At 46.0% G+C, this 13,226-nt stretch overlaps 1 protein-coding gene across 1 annotated transcript in view; it reads right to left on the reverse strand.

Moving 5' to 3' along the window:
* Window positions 1-8,231: 8,231 nt before the first annotated feature.
* The window catches only part of TRPC5 (transient receptor potential cation channel subfamily C member 5), a 63,855-nt gene continuing 58,860 nt past the window's right edge, over window positions 8,232-13,226 (reverse strand). Inside the window, exons 7-10 of the mRNA XM_053990190.1 lie at window positions 12,406-12,612; window positions 11,434-11,475; window positions 9,675-9,764; window positions 8,232-8,987 (exon numbers count right to left, since the gene is read on the reverse strand). Of these exons, the coding sequence (XP_053846165.1) occupies window positions 8,253-8,987; window positions 9,675-9,764; window positions 11,434-11,475; window positions 12,406-12,612 (1,074 nt within the window). The 3' untranslated portion in view covers window positions 8,232-8,252. The remainder of the gene's footprint in view (window positions 8,988-9,674; window positions 9,765-11,433; window positions 11,476-12,405; window positions 12,613-13,226) is intronic.

Genomic DNA, 13,226 nt, shown 5'->3' on the forward strand with positions numbered 1-13,226 from the left:
AGAGGATTGTACTGAGTCACTCCCTGGCTTTGCAGGGACAAGGAGGGGGTGGAAATCCCAGCCAGGTGAAGTTCAGTCCCTGTTTCTGGAATAAGGACCACAACTGGACTTTCACAGTGCCTTAACTTTCAACTTTTAGCTTTCTGATGCAAGTGGGAATGTGCACATCCAACTTCAAAAAAAAAAAAAAAAAGTGTAGCCTTTTGTTTTTATGTGAATATTTAAATTTCTGTGACTGTGGATCCCTGTGGCCCTGGATTTTGTACATCTTTTGCCATAGTCAGTGTAAATTTGTGTGTCCACACTGCCTCCCTTGTGCAGGAATCTTCTGCATTCCAAGGGAAGGGATATTGCTGTGGTTTAACTTGTGGAAACTTTTACTGGAAGCTTGACCAAAAGCCTCTGGTCGGAGATGGAAACCTTCTGAAATGTATCTCCAGGACTTAGAGATCTGCTGGAGGACAGCTTTCCATAAGCCAGTTATGTTAATACAGTTATAAGTTGTTGCTTAATGACTCCTACACTAATAGCTATATTGCTAATTGTGTGGCCAATGCAGTTGTGCTGGTCTGAGGATATCTTTGGGGAGTAAATTAAAATGAAATTACACTTACTTAGACTTTTCTGTGCAGGAGTAATTGTATTCATGTGGTGAATTTTATTTACCAACATTTCTAGCCGGTTGCTATTTTCTGTTGTAGCCAAGATATAATGAATATTTTGGGGTTGTTTTGTTGTTTGGGTTTTTTTTTTTTCCCAGCCAGGTGTTCAGCTCTTGCTCAAATTTGGGTGGCCAGCTTCACTGGAGGTAAGCAGGACTCCGAGGTGTCTTTTTTTTATTGAAATACCAATAAAGTCTCCATAGAATCAGAGCCCTTAAGTGCTCCTCTGATCACTGGCAGCCCTTGAGAAGTCTGTGCTGAACTTGTTTTTTAAAAAAACCTCTAAAATGTCAGATCTGTTGCTGTTCATAAATGTTTATTATCAATAGGCAGCTGGAAATGTTACATCTGAAAAGGTAGAAACACCTTGAATTTTCAATAGGCTTACATTTTTGGGAAAAAAATTAAATGCTTTTTATTTGTTTTTTTCAGTTTACAGTTAAGCTAAAAATACACATAAAATAAATAATTTTATTTGTTATGTACATTGTTTCATTTTGTACAGGTCATACGAGGGTCTGACATGGAGTCTGCACTACAGGTGGAAGAGATGCAAGTAGAAAAGTACATAAAACTAAGCATCTGTTTTTGCTTTTTGCTCTTGCCCTTTTCTCCAGGGGTGGCTATTACCACTCAACTGGCATGTTCTGAGGTCCCCATTCTGTCTTTGCATACACAAAATTCTTACAACATGTAAAAGCTCTTTTGCCTGGAAAAGGCCTTGGAGTTATTGAGCAAAACTAAAATAAAGAAGAAGGAGGTGGGAGGATGGAAAAAAGCCTCACTTTTTTTTTTTTTTATTCCATGAAATAAAATGGCATTTTAAAGTATGCTTGGGTGTGAAGGCTGTTTCTGTGGTTGCTTTTTTTATTAATGAAGATTTAATTTGACAATAAAACTTGATTGCTAAAAAATCTTCAGAGTCAGCCCAGGTCTCCAGGGCTCCCATATAGAAAATAGAATACTCAAGCATCTGCTACTGTCTTTTTCTTCTTAAAATCCTTAGCCCTGTAGGTCCCAGACCTGCCTTATAAACACCATCAGTAGTTTTTAAATAACTGTACAATAGCCAGAAAAATAGGTAAGACCCAAAAGTGCCCCCTTGCTGAAAAACAACTATTTATAGTCAAAAGGCCTCTCGCTCTGTTGGCTAAAGGTATCACAGTGTTCTGTCAGCTCCTGCACGGGGCACTCTGAGCCCTGGGCACAGCATCTCTGCTGCCTCAGGGGGTGCTGCTGATGTGGGAATGCTTCCAGTGGGATGGGGAAAGAAAAATAACCCAGAACAATCCCCAAAAGGGGCTGTGCTGAGCGGGGATGGGGACAGGCTGCACTGGTGTCCCTCGTGGGTGGGTTTTGGTGGAGAAGGGGCTGTCAGGAGCCCCCCCTTGGCAGAGGGTTGGATTGGATCTCCAGGGGTCTCTTCCAACCCAAAGCAGGATTCTGTATGGAAGGAACTAGATCTAAAATTGTGGGTGGTTTGAGCTCTGTTGCTGTTCTGCTTTGGGGTTTCGTTTTGCTTTGCACACCTTAAAAAAACCAGAGCAGGTCAAAGTGTTTCCCTGAAGCACAAAATGCTATCAAAGGTTTGGAAGATGAGGATCAAACACTTTTGCTTTTTAAGTGTACTTCTTTAGATGAAACATGTTTTCTTTTTAGAACAATGGTTCTTGGTCGTGAATTGCCTCCAGAGCAGTTGTTGGTCTGGGTGGAGGCAGTTACATGAATATTATAGAAAATACTCTTTTGTAAAAAGGGCCTGAAATGGAGGAAGAAGTGTGAAAATGAAATTTAATCAAATTATATATGTTTAGGAAATAAGCTGATGTGGCTAGCCCAGAGTATTCTCTATGTCCTCCAAAAAAATCCAGTGAGAAAGTGACTCTATAGCTGTTTCAAATCACACATTCACTGCGAACTGCAGATTCTGTTGGGGGACAGTTTATTTTAGATGCTTCTCCAGAGAGTGGATTCATTATCCACCACAAGTCTCAGTGATTCCAATTAATTTTACCATGACATGAGTTAGGGTGCCTGATGCTCCCAGCACACCTGGGGAGGTGTGACCAGCCCTGGCCCCTCCCTCAGCTGGGGCTGCAGTGCCAGAGGGCCTGGAATTGCCTCTTGTGAGGAAGAGGTCCCTGCAGTGCACCTGCCCCAAAAACACCTCCAGGAGCTCTCAGCCAAAACACAACTCTCACTGACTCTAGGCAGCCCTGGTGGCTCGGATGGTTTTGATGGTTTTCTGCCATTCTCTGTGTGGAATTGCAGCAGAGGTGGGAGGGGGGTCCTGATCCTTTGGGAATCGGCCTCGGAGGCTGCACAGAGCTTTCTCTGGCTGTGGGACAGGGCTGGACACTGCAGGAGGAGCTGACTGGTTAAAGGAGAGCTCAGCCAGGAGTTCAACCAGCACTGAACCTCCTCCTGGTTCACTGAAATACGCTTTTCTTCGGGATTTTGATCCTTTGGAAAGGAAATTAGCAACACCAAAGTGAAGCTGGGAAGGGAAGCGGAACAAGCACGTCGTGGTGTGAGAGCAGTGAGTGCTTGGGTGGTTTGCAGCTGCTAGAAACCCCAGAGGTGATTCAGATCCTTGCTTACACTGTTGCTCACTGTCCAGATATCCCTGTCAATAACATCCAGGTCCCCAGTGCAGCGACCTGCACGTGCTCCTGTCCCTGGCAGGGAGCTCAGAGTGCTCAGAGTGCCCTTGCCCTGCCAGTCCCCTCTTAGAGCCCCTCCTGCTCAAAGACCTTTATCCAGAACGAACACTAAAGAAAACACATTATACAGAGAAATCTGGGTGAGGAGCCCCTCCCAGGGATGCAGGGGACAGTGTCCAGCTGCCCAGGCTCCTCCAACAGCCACTCTCTGCTGCCTGGGTTGGTGTCCAGAGCTGCCATCCCCTCTCCTGGGGCAGAACAGGCAGCAGGGCCACCCTGCTCCAGTCACAGCCTCCCTCTGCCCTCCTGTGACAGCCAGGTGAGCTGTCCTTGCCAGTGACGGGGTGAAAAGTGATTATCACAGAGGTGATGATGTGAAATTTTCCTATAGCCCTACCCTGGGTGTGCAGCAGTGCTGAGCTGCCTGTGGAGCCCCTCCGTGCTTAGAATCCTGTTGTACCAACCAATTTTAACCTCTTTCAAAGGTAAGGGTTTATATTCGTACATTAATATATCTATTTAAATACTCTTAATATTTACAGTGGCTGTTCCTGCTAAAAATCATGTTACATGGGCTCTGGGGAAAGGGGTGGAACACAAATACAGGAAGGTGACATTTCGGGTGAGGCATAAATCACAAAAGCAAAGGTGTCAGAATTTAGGCTTCCAGGGTATGCTGCTCCTGCTCTCTGTCTACTGCAGAAGTCCCCTAAATTCCCTTCATGGGGAAACCATGCGAGTTTCCTACATGGAAAATTATCATAACAGACATAACAGTTAAATCCTAACCTGAATTAGTTGTAAGAAAATAAAAGTACATACTACTGCTACCAATATTAACTACGTACTGTATATAGCGCCTTTAAATTGGAAAGTGCTTATAAATAATGAACTAACCCCCCCTGCGAGGTAGGTAAGTATTATTATCCCTATTTTACAGATGGGGAAACTGAGGCATTCGAGAGGCTGAGTGACTTGCCCAAGGTCACGGGGGAGGCAGAGGCAGAGCAGGGAGTGGAGCTGAGCTCCCTCCTGGCTCTGAACCTGCCCGTGCTTCCTCTGAGGGGACACAGGTACAAACACGGGACTATTTACATATTTACCAGCAAGTGAGCCATGTACAAATGCAGTTATCCAAACAACCTGCACAGATAATTCGGTTAATTTCTTGTTTCTGAAGCAATTTAGGTAATCTCTGACCTGAGTACAAACACCTCCCAGCTCTATTAAATTCTTAACCCTGGGTGTTATTTGTTAACTTTTTAATTGGTGATGATGCCCCATCCCTGGAAGTGTCCAAGGACAGGGCTTGGAGCAACCTGGCCTAGTGGAAGGTGTCCCTGCCCATGGCAGGGGGACTGGAACAAGAACTTTAAGGTCTCTTCCAACCCAAACCGTTCCATAATTCCATGACCATTTGCAGGTGTGCTGCTTTAAAAAAGCCAGGTGAAAATGACACTGGGATGGGAGGCGAGAAAAAATGCAACTTCAAGAGCAAGAAACCTAAGAAAGGGCAAATGGTTGAAAAATGTGTTATTCCTAACTCCAAACTCCTTGCATATATACAAGGGTCCTTCTTGAAGCCCACAGAACATAGGCCAGGTGTGAACCAGCTGAGCCAAGGAAAAGTTTAACTCCTCACAGGGGAAAGTCAAGTGTTCCACCAGCTCCTACCCTGGCCCTGGCAGAGACAGCACAGGGGTCATTCACCGATTTCTCTGAAGGAAAGAAGAACTTTCACTAAAACACGCTTTCATTTTTGAGCAACTGAAAGCAGAAAAATATTGGTGCAGTCCCAAATACTGTGCTGCAAGTGAATTAAGCAAAACCTGGGTTGTTTTTTTTTTTTTTTTTTATCAAATGTATTTTTCAGAAGGTACTTCAATTTCACTCCCCTGAAGCTCCTGTTTTAGCATAATAATAATTCACCAGCTGCTCCAAAGTCTATTGCTATCAACAGGGATGCATAGATTCAATCACAGAGAATTTTGCCTTTTGGGGGGACCAATTTGAGTTTTTCAAACTCCTGGACGCGTGTATTAATCACAGCCAAATCAAATATTTGTGTTGAATTCCAGAGTCAGCTCAGACTCACTCGTAGCTGGGAGCAAGGAAGGATCTCAGCCATGAAACAAAGCCCAGGGGAGCCCCAGCCACGGGGCCACGTGAGCATCTCCCCCTTCAGCCCAGCGCTGGGGGCTTGCAGATCTCTTGTCCACTGCCATGTGGCAGCTCCCAGCCCTGCCCTTTCGGGACCAGCAGGGGAACGTGACTCACACAGTCTGCAGGGAAGGGATTTTTGCATTTTTGGGGGCAGCACTGCTGAGTTAATTCAGTCTCTTTGTGCTGTTTGTGCCTGGTAATGCATTCGATTGACACCATGTGAGCGTCACCAGCGGCTGTGTGCTTGTTCTCACTGAACACTTCAAAGCCTTTCTGCTGTCCAAGGATATAAACCCAGCTTCTGGCCCAATTTCAAGCCCAGTTGATGTAATCTGCATAACTGTACTTGAATTGTTTGCATTCTTCCTCCTTACCCAGGAAATGCCACAAAGATTCGCTGCCCCCACGTCAAGCAGAGTTCACAGACTGCAGTGTGGGTTAGGTGAGGCATCAAAGGATTCGAATTCACCCCCCCTGCAGCAGCTCCTGTTAATGTTTATCTTTGCAGAAATGTGCTCAGTTTGGTTTCTTGACCTGTGGGGCTTTTACTGTGAGCCTTGCCTTGATGGGTTCTGCCTGTGGCTCTCCCCTGTCGATGGATTTGCTCCTCCAGCCAGGGGTGCCTGATTTCCCCATGGAATGATCAGCAAGCTGCTCCCCCCTCGGGTTTTGCAAGTCTCCTTGTGTACCACCAATGTCAGTTTGCTCAGCCTTCCATGAGGGAAAAGGAAATGCAGTTTTCAAAGACAACTCTAACCCTGCAATTAGTGTGAAAGCCCGAAATCTGTTGATACAAAAATGCCTTTCACTGTGCCTTAACGAACACTTCCAGACGCTTAAATATTTGGGGTTTTACACTGCCTGCTGATAACAAGACTGCTGTCATTATAAGCAAGGAATACAGAAATGGCTTGGAGTCTCTGCTCCTTGCTGCAACACCAGGGCTGCCCTGGAGCCACAGAGGTCTGCACTGAGCACTCCCATGGCTTCAGGGTGTTGGCACCCCAGCTCTGCCCCAGGAGCCGCTGCAGCACTCACATTTCTCTCTGTGCTCCATTTGCTGGGTGAAGCTGCACGAGTGCCCAAAGGAAAAACCCCACAAAGGGAGTTTTCCCTCACAAGAGGGGGGAGCCAGGTTTAAAACTCGGGCAGAGTATCCAGCAGCAGGTGTTCCAGCATCTCCCATCCCTCTGGCCCTCCGTGCTGCCAGCAGAGCTGCTCGTGCCCCTCGCTGCTGGAGTCTGACCCGCTCCAGTGGCAGGTGTAGATTTTCCAGCATTATGTTTCTCCAGAGGCAATTCACCACCAGTTCCCAGGTGAGGTGATTGCTGGCAGCCACCCTGGGGAAATGTGGAGCTCCATAACCCTCCTGGGAGCAGGAGGGCAGGAATGAGGGCAGGAACGAAGCCATTCCCGAGCTCCTGGGCAGGACCTGCTCCCTCCAAGGAAGCAGCTGACCAAGAACAGCTCTGAGGTGGTGCTGAGTGCCAATCAAATGTGTTTCTTAGCAATACTGCAGAAGAAAGTTCAAGTATCCCATTGTTAAAAAATTAAAATAAAACCCCCTAAAAATCCCTGTTAAGAATTCAACCACGTTGCCCTTGACGGGGCTTTTTCCCCCCCTTGGATGCTCCTTGGGACAGCAGCAGTGACAGTGCTAAGCCCTGTCCAGACACTCCCACAGCTGGGCAAATAAAAGATAATAAAAGATACCACACCTCCTGCCACACTCCTTTTTGCTGCACCTCAGAGAAGGACCTGCAGGGCTGTTCCACTTCTGCTGCAGCTGGGGCTGCTCTTGCTTAGGCTGCTTTTCAGACCTGCAGCTCAGGGGCCCAGGGAAGATGCCCTCCCTCAGGAGATGGATTTCCCCCTGACACCCATCAGAGAGGCAGCAAAAAGTGAATGCAACACTGGAAGTAAAATTAGGAATTGCAAAATAAGGGCTGGGTTTTGGTTCAGCCTATTAGAAACTACTCTGAGGTTTGTATTTCAAGCAGCCAGGGTTGTTTTGGGTTGTTTTCTTTTCAGTTCATCTACACAGGAGTTGGAGGCAAGGCCAGGTGCTGGCTCCCACTGTCAGCCTAATTGGAAGGTCCTTCTGCTCCCCAAAAGGGAAATTAGGTAAATAAGCAAATATGTTAGCAACAAAAACGTGTTCCAGGTGGATGATCAAAGGGGTCTCATATTCAGTAATAATTTACAATATCAGTAGAGTGACCTGAAAAAACAAGCACAACCAAAAGAATCAGAAGTCATATTGCTTAAAGTAAACAAAAAAAAAACCAAACCAGTTATAGGTCGAAATCCTTTTAAAAAATACTTTCAGTGATTCTCAGCCTCCTGCTGAACAGCTGTTTGTGTTGATGAGGAACACTGAGCAGGATGCAGAGCCAATGGTGTTGGACAGCAGCACTGAAACTCAGCTGGGGTGGGATGATGATGGGAGCACTGGAGAAATCCTTTCCTCAGCCACCTGCATGCCTGAAGTCTGTGGGGTTTGGAGACTAAGACTGCATCCAAAGGGATTCCTGTGGTTTATGGCAACCTTATAAATGGTGAAACCATTAGTTTAGTATTAGTGAGTGTAAAAAAACGTAAATTTAAAAAGGTGCAGATGGCTATAAAATAGGCTATAACATAAGTAGGTTTACACTTTTTTTTCATCTGTGGACAGAAAGGAAACAGTGATGCTGAACCAGATGAGAGCAAACAATTACCAATACTTGGCTGAGTTTTCCAGTGAGAGTTAAGAGAGCTTTGCTCAGAGCCGAGTGGTAACATGATCCTCCTGCCCGTCTTTCCACTGGTTTATAAACAAGTCACAGGCCTCTCCCCATGAATCAAACACATCCTCCGACGAGTCTATGAGTTTGGAGTTAGAGGAACAAATACTGGAAGCACAGTGAAGGGAACTGGTACAAACCACAGGGCACTCCTTGCTCTGTCCTGTAAGTCTCGTGTTCCCACTGTAGGCCACCTCATTGAGGTTAATTTCACTTTTGGAACAATTCTCTTCTCTCTCTCTGTCCATCGGAGAATATTTAATGTCTTTCCACATGTAGTGTGGCTGAATGATCCCGTCTGAAATGGTGTACATGGGCTCTGAGCTGGGCTCGGGCACGTGGCCGTTCATCTTGGAGAAGAGCAGGCCCAGCCTCTTGAAGGACTCCTTCTTGGAGCTGGAGAGTCTCTGAACTCTGTTCCCATTCCGCACGAAGGAGCGCTTGCTGATCCCGTTGCTTTTTGGCTTCTCCTCCACCATGTTGATCCCAGACATGGTTTTAATCAGAGCAGATACGTTGAAGTCCTTTTTCTTGTTGGCTACATTGAAAGACACGCTCTTGGCTCTGGGTTTTTCTCCAGCACCGTCCTCATTTGTTTCCTCCTTTTGGGACACCTCTGTGCTGCTGGTAGAGTAACTTCTCCTCTGGGGCTTCCTGTTGCCTAAGAGGTCAAGAACTTCATAGCGAAAACTCGAGATGTCCTGTTTTAATTCCTGGGGCAAGAGGAGACAGGAGTTACTCCCAGCAGCCTTATCTGACATGAAGGAATGACCACATTCCCTCGGGAGAGCTCAGTTGTGCCAGTGGCTGGTACCAAATCACACAAGAACATCACATCCACGCCCAGTGTCACACAAAAACGTGTTGGTAGTGCTCAGAATTGGGGACAAGGCTTTTGTCTCCAAAGGCTGGGGACTGGTCCTGTTGATCAACCCCCTCTTCCCACCCCCTGCAAACCTCAAAAAGTCAGATAAAAGAGTTATAGAAGAGGGAAAACTGCTGAAATACGGCAGGAATCCTGTCTAGCTGATAGGCCCAACTTTACATTTGTTGGTGAGTGTTCTTAGTATCCATCAACCCTAACCCCTTCTTTGGCTCTGTCTGTATTAAGATTGGGAATGTGATGTTGACTCAAATCACATATTTCATTCCTACTCTTTCCCAATGCTTTTGTCTGCATAGCACATTGTATATTAAAATATGGGAAGTGGTCATATAGTAAGACACTCAGTAATAACTGACTCTGCCCTCAAAACCCCACAGGCCCATCAGATATACTCCCAGCTCTAGCCACAATCCTATTTCCACACATCACAAATCACCTTAACAGGTTAGTGCAAACTCTGCAAGTGGCTGTTTGAATTAATAAAACAAATTATTATTGAGGAATAATAAATTACCTTGAAGTTTTCTTCGGTTAAACCTTCGTTGGTTTTGGAAGTTCTTATCATTGCAGCGACGTATCTTTTCACAAGATTTCTTATCACTTCCTGGAATAGGAAACAATCCAAGTGATTCAACTGCTAGCTCAGCCTAAACTCTGTTCTTGCTGCGTTTCCCTGAGCTTTTGCCAACAGCAGCTGTCCTTACTCTGCTGGCTAAAAACTACTCACCATTAGAAACAAAATGCTTCCTTTTAAGCAGAGCAAACCTTGGGAAGGGGTGATACAGCTTCCATGCTCAGTTTTTAACTAAAGGCAAAGCAGTTGTTTTGTACTGGGGTTTGTAGATGTGCAAGCCATGGAGAAAAAAAAATTCTTGGAGTGTTCTCTCCAAGCAGCTCTCAAGATGTGCTCTTTAATCTCAGCTGCTGAAAGGTTTTACAATTACCAATCTCATGTGTGCACACTGTGTATCATGATGGGCTAACTTGGCATTTGAAGGTGGTTTATCAAGTATTTGAAGCCAAGGAGGCCATGTTAGCAATAAATAGTGTGAAGAACAGCTAGGACCCATGGGTCAATGAACATTCACCTCAAAGCACATCTGCAGCTGCCTGAGTGTTCCCTAAGGGCAGAAACTCCTTTAAGGACATCTGCACCATCTGTGGCCAGCACTGGAAGGCCCAAATCACACTTTCAGTGACTCCTCCAGGGACTCTCACTCCTCTGTGTCACCTGTCTGCTACACTCCATGTTTTTGGTTGGATGAGCTCCATTTTGCTCTGCTGGTGTCCCTCCCTGATGGCTTCACAGAAACAAACTGGTGCTTTGAGCTTGCACATTTATCTGTGCCAGCCAAAGCACACCCAGGCTGTTTGTGCCTGTTGTGTGCAGGGAAGAGACTACTCCAAACCTGCCCTGCATCTCCCCCCCTTCACAAACAACAGTCTGAGCAACACCAAACTGTAGATGGTGTCTGCAGCAAGGCTTTGCTGGGAGGTTTTTAAGAGGTCCCAATGTGGCAGCCATAAGCTTTGCTGTGAAGTCAGAAAGCACCATATGGCAGTTGTCAAAGGTGAGTAATTATGTTAACCACCAACTTCTGATAAAAGTGCTCTTCAGAAAACAGGAGATGTCTTAAGTAAGACAAATTACTAATGGCTTTTGGCAGTGGAGCCTAATGTACCACCTAACATTTTGGAGAATTTTTTTTCTTCCAGCGTGCTGGCATAATACATCCCACTGAATTCAAGGGCTGAAGCTGGTGTTTTTAATGAAGTTTCATCCTTTTGTAGGTTGAGTTTAATGAGTACTTGATCACAGGCAGGCTGAGAATAAACAAACCAGCAAGATTCAATAAAGGAATCATTCCTCCTTCCTGAGCTGTCCCAAACAAAAGACTATCCCAAACCATAGTTTGAGTTAGGGATGCTTTACAAAAAAGAGCAAGAGAGGAACAATTCAGGAGTTTAAAAATGCTGCAGAAATAGTTTTTATCAGGATGTCCTGACAGCCTGATGGCAATGGGGATGTGACCTTGACTTCAGCAGCCACACTGATACCTGCAAGTTTTCCACTATTCCAGAGGGGCTGAAAGGCAAGGACAGATTTACGGAACCATCCACCTCCAACGAGGAAATGCTTTAATCCATGATAAGCTAAATCCTCTTAGAGGACCTACACTTATCAAAATATATTCTGGAAGCAAGCAAGAATGGAAGTATTGAAAAATGAGGAGGGGAAAGAAACAGAAAACTTTATGTGCCCAAAAGTTTACCTGGTAATGTTGATTCTGAATCAGGTTGTCAGCGTGACGTTCCTGGAAAGAGAAAGGCACAGGGGTGTCACCTGTCTGGTCCTGTCCTTAGAGCTCCTGATGGCTCTGAGCAAGTGTCTCAGGTCTAGCTGGGGGTGTGTATTCTATCACCATCTGTCAGAGCTGGGGCAGTTCTCTGCTGTTCCTTGGGCAGTTTTCTTTATCTCTCCCACAGCCAATCCTCCCTCCAGGAGATCTCTTCTGTTCATGGGCCATTAATTATTAATTATCTCCTGTTCATGGCCAGTGAGTGTCCCTGCATGGCTGAGAAAATTCCATCATCCCATGGGGAGAGGCTCTGCCCAGGGGAGGAGCCAAGCATTCCTACCTGGATACAATCTGACCTGGGGAACACCACAGCAGCCTTTGCCCACTGCATTCCCAGAGGAGCAGCTTTCTGCCCCACTGCATTCCCAGAGGAGCAGCTTTCTGCCCCACTGCATTCCCAGAGGGAGCCCAGGCCCATCCACACCAGCCCTGGAGCTTCAGAGGAAAACTCCAGCCTTGTCCAGGATCCTGCTCCAGCAGAAGCACAGCTGGCACTGCAGGAGGGCTGAGCCCCCATGGAATGGGACTGCTGCCACCACCCTGACCCACAGGCTGCCAGGGCCTGCTCTGACTCTGGCAGTGGTTTTTGTTTGTTTGTGTGTTTGCACTATTGCCTTTGTATTTTTAATTTTCCTAGTAAAGAACTGTTATTCCTATTCCCATATCTTTGCCTGAGAGCCCCCTTTAATTTCAAAATTATAATAATTTGGAGAGAGGGGTTTTACATTTTCCATTTCACAGGAGGCTCCTGCCTTCCTTAGCAGACACCTGTCTTTTCAAACCCAGACAACAAGTTATGATCCAGCAACCCTCTGCTGATCCCTCATGACCCTGAATATCCCCAACACCCTCCAGAAACCAAGCACAAACCCGTGAGCTCCTTACTGTGAATGTTTTGAGGTTTTCGTGCCTCTTCTGTTCGTTGTCAGAGTCATCTCCTGGGCACAGCTGGTTGTGGATCCACTTGCAAAGGTACCAGACCGACTTGGGACTGGGGACAATGTTAAAAGGAGGGGGCAGAGTGGCGCCTTCGTCGAAGTAACTCATCCAGAGCTTCGTCCGCGCAAACTTCCACTCGATGTCCGCGTGGTCCTGTGAGAGAAGGGCGGAGACCATCAGCAGCTGCAGGCAGGTGTTCTGGAGCCAGGCTGAGGAGGGGAGGTGTGAGGGATTTCTCCAGCTGCAGGCAGAGCAGTGTCTCGCCTTACATCTCCCTCGCTGGGGGTGGGCGTAAAAAAATTGGTGTGAAATGTAACTGGAGTGAAAAAATACCAACCACTGAGAAACCAGAGGAGAGCAATACCCAGCAAGGAGAATTCCGTGTGCTAGAAGCCAGCTTTTCCTTAAGAGGTTGTGCTTATTAGTTCACCAATGCAAGAAGCAAGAAAACACATTTCTTATTTTGCTCTTTGCTAGCACTTTTATTATCACAAACCACTGTTCCTCATGTCTGAATCCAATGAATTCTCATATTCTTCCCTGGGAAAAAGGTCTTCCACAGTGGTTTTTGATTTGTTTTTTATAGCCTCCATTAATTCTGCTCTTATAAGGAAATGACACATTTTATGTGCGCCGTATTTTACATCTTGCCTCTGCATTATTCCTACAGAAGCCAGGAGACATTTTACTCTGAGGTTGGTGAGTTTTTTGCATTTATATTATCACCATGATGGCGTGCTGGGCCCTAGTGTTTTTCATCCCAAAAA

This window comes from Vidua macroura, chromosome 14, assembly GCF_024509145.1.
Source record: "Vidua macroura isolate BioBank_ID:100142 chromosome 14, ASM2450914v1, whole genome shotgun sequence".
In the NCBI taxonomy this organism is placed as follows: domain Eukaryota; kingdom Metazoa; phylum Chordata; class Aves; order Passeriformes; family Viduidae; genus Vidua; species Vidua macroura.